We start from the raw sequence: 1,586 nt of genomic DNA, 5'->3' as shown, positions 1-1,586 counted from the left end.
GGTCCTTTTGTCCCTCTCACCTGGTCCTCCTGTCCTCAGGTGAACACCTTTGGGGCCAACAACCCTCTGACTAACCTGATCCCCAGTCTGCAGGACGTGGACCCCGACGACGCCTTCTCCTCAGTCCCGTATGAGAAGGGCTTCGCTCTGCTGTACCACCTGGAGGAGCTGCTGGGGGGTCCAGGTAACACCTGTCCCTCAGGTGTGGACTCCAGGCCCACGTCTGAGACTTCACTTATACTTTAAAGATCGACTCCAGACCTGACTCAGGTCCCACCAGTCCTGACACACCTGGTTCTGGACCCTGTACTGTACTGACACACCTGGTTCTGGACCCTGTACTGTACTGACACACCTGTCTGTCTCTTTCAGAGGTCTTCATGGGTTTTGTGAAGTCCTACATCCAGCTGTTTGCCTACAGCAGCGTCACCACCGAGGACTGGAAGACCTACCTGTTCACCTACTTTAAACACAAGGTGAGGACCACCTGSACTCTCAGGTGAGGACCACCTGGACTCTCAGKTGGGGTCAGAGGTTCTTCTGGACCACCAGGTGTTGGACTCATCAGAACTGTTGTAAGGTGAGAACCAGGAACTAAGCTGTTGTCTCTCAGGTGGACGTCCTGAACCAGGTGGACTGGAACGCCTGGATGTTCACTCCTGGGATGCCACCTGTCAAACCTCAGTAAGTGGACCTGGTCAGACCTGGTGCTGGTCTCAGTGTAATGTGGGTCTGGTTCTGACAGGTGGATGTGTTGCAGGTACGACACGACGCTGGCTGATGCCTGCATCGCTCTGAGCCAGAGGTGGATCAAGGTGAGACCCACACCTGGTCCTGATCTGCTCCGCTTGGTTTCAGGGGTTTTTAGACTCAAACATGTGTCCCCCTTCAGGCCAAAGACCAGGACCTGARCAGCTTCACGGAGTCAGACCTGAAGACCCTGTCGTCCCACCAGGTCATCGAGTTCCTGTCCCTGCTGCTTCATCAGGTAAGACCAGAACCACCTCAGTCCACTTTGTCCCACTGATGTTTGACCCACCTGTCCTTCAGGATCCGCTCCCCCTGACCCACGTGAAGAAGATGCAGGAGGTCTACAATCTGAACACCTGCACCAACTCCGAGATCCGCTTCAGGTGAGTCTGTCTGCAGCCAAGCTCCTCCCCTTCATGGTGAAGCCTCTGCTCATTGGCTGCTCTCCTCTCAGGTGGCTGAAGCTGTGTGTCCGCTCTAAGTGGGAGGAGTCAGTTCCTCTGGCGCTGAAGATGGCCACCGAGCAGGGCCGGATGAAGTTCACCCGCCCGCTCTTCAGGTACCAGACCTTAGTCCGRCCCCGCACACCAGACCTTAGTCCGGCCCCGCACACCAGACCTTAGTCCAGGCTCGCACACCAGACCTTAGTCCGGCCCCGCACACCAGACCTTAGTCCGGCCCCGCACACCAGACCTTAGTCCAGGCTCGCACACCAGACCTTAGTCCGGCCCCGCACACCAGACCTTAGTCCGGCCCCGCACACCAGACCTTAGTCCGGCCCCGCACACCAGACCTTAGTCCGGCCCCGCACACCAGACGATAGTCCCGCCTCACAG

At 57.6% G+C, this 1,586-nt stretch overlaps 1 protein-coding gene across 1 annotated transcript; it reads left to right on the top strand.

The window, feature by feature from the left end:
* Positions 1 to 39: 39 nt before the first annotated feature.
* LOC106530283 (leukotriene A-4 hydrolase) lies at positions 40 to 1,309 on the top strand (the record flags this gene model as incomplete). The annotated part of the gene is given in 7 exon segments (XM_014025876.1): positions 40 to 184; positions 373 to 476; positions 614 to 684; positions 761 to 815; positions 893 to 988; positions 1,051 to 1,133; positions 1,205 to 1,309. Coding segments are annotated over 7 exon segments (659 nt in total), but the record flags the coding sequence as incomplete, so codon positions are not given.
* Between the last annotated feature and the right edge of the window lie 277 nt (positions 1,310 to 1,586).

Source organism: Austrofundulus limnaeus, unplaced genomic scaffold (assembly GCF_001266775.1).
Source record: "Austrofundulus limnaeus strain Quisiro unplaced genomic scaffold, Austrofundulus_limnaeus-1.0 Scaffold506, whole genome shotgun sequence".
Classification (NCBI taxonomy): Eukaryota; Metazoa; Chordata; class Actinopteri; order Cyprinodontiformes; family Rivulidae; genus Austrofundulus; species Austrofundulus limnaeus.
This window is presented reverse-complemented; position numbering and strand designations above follow the sequence as displayed.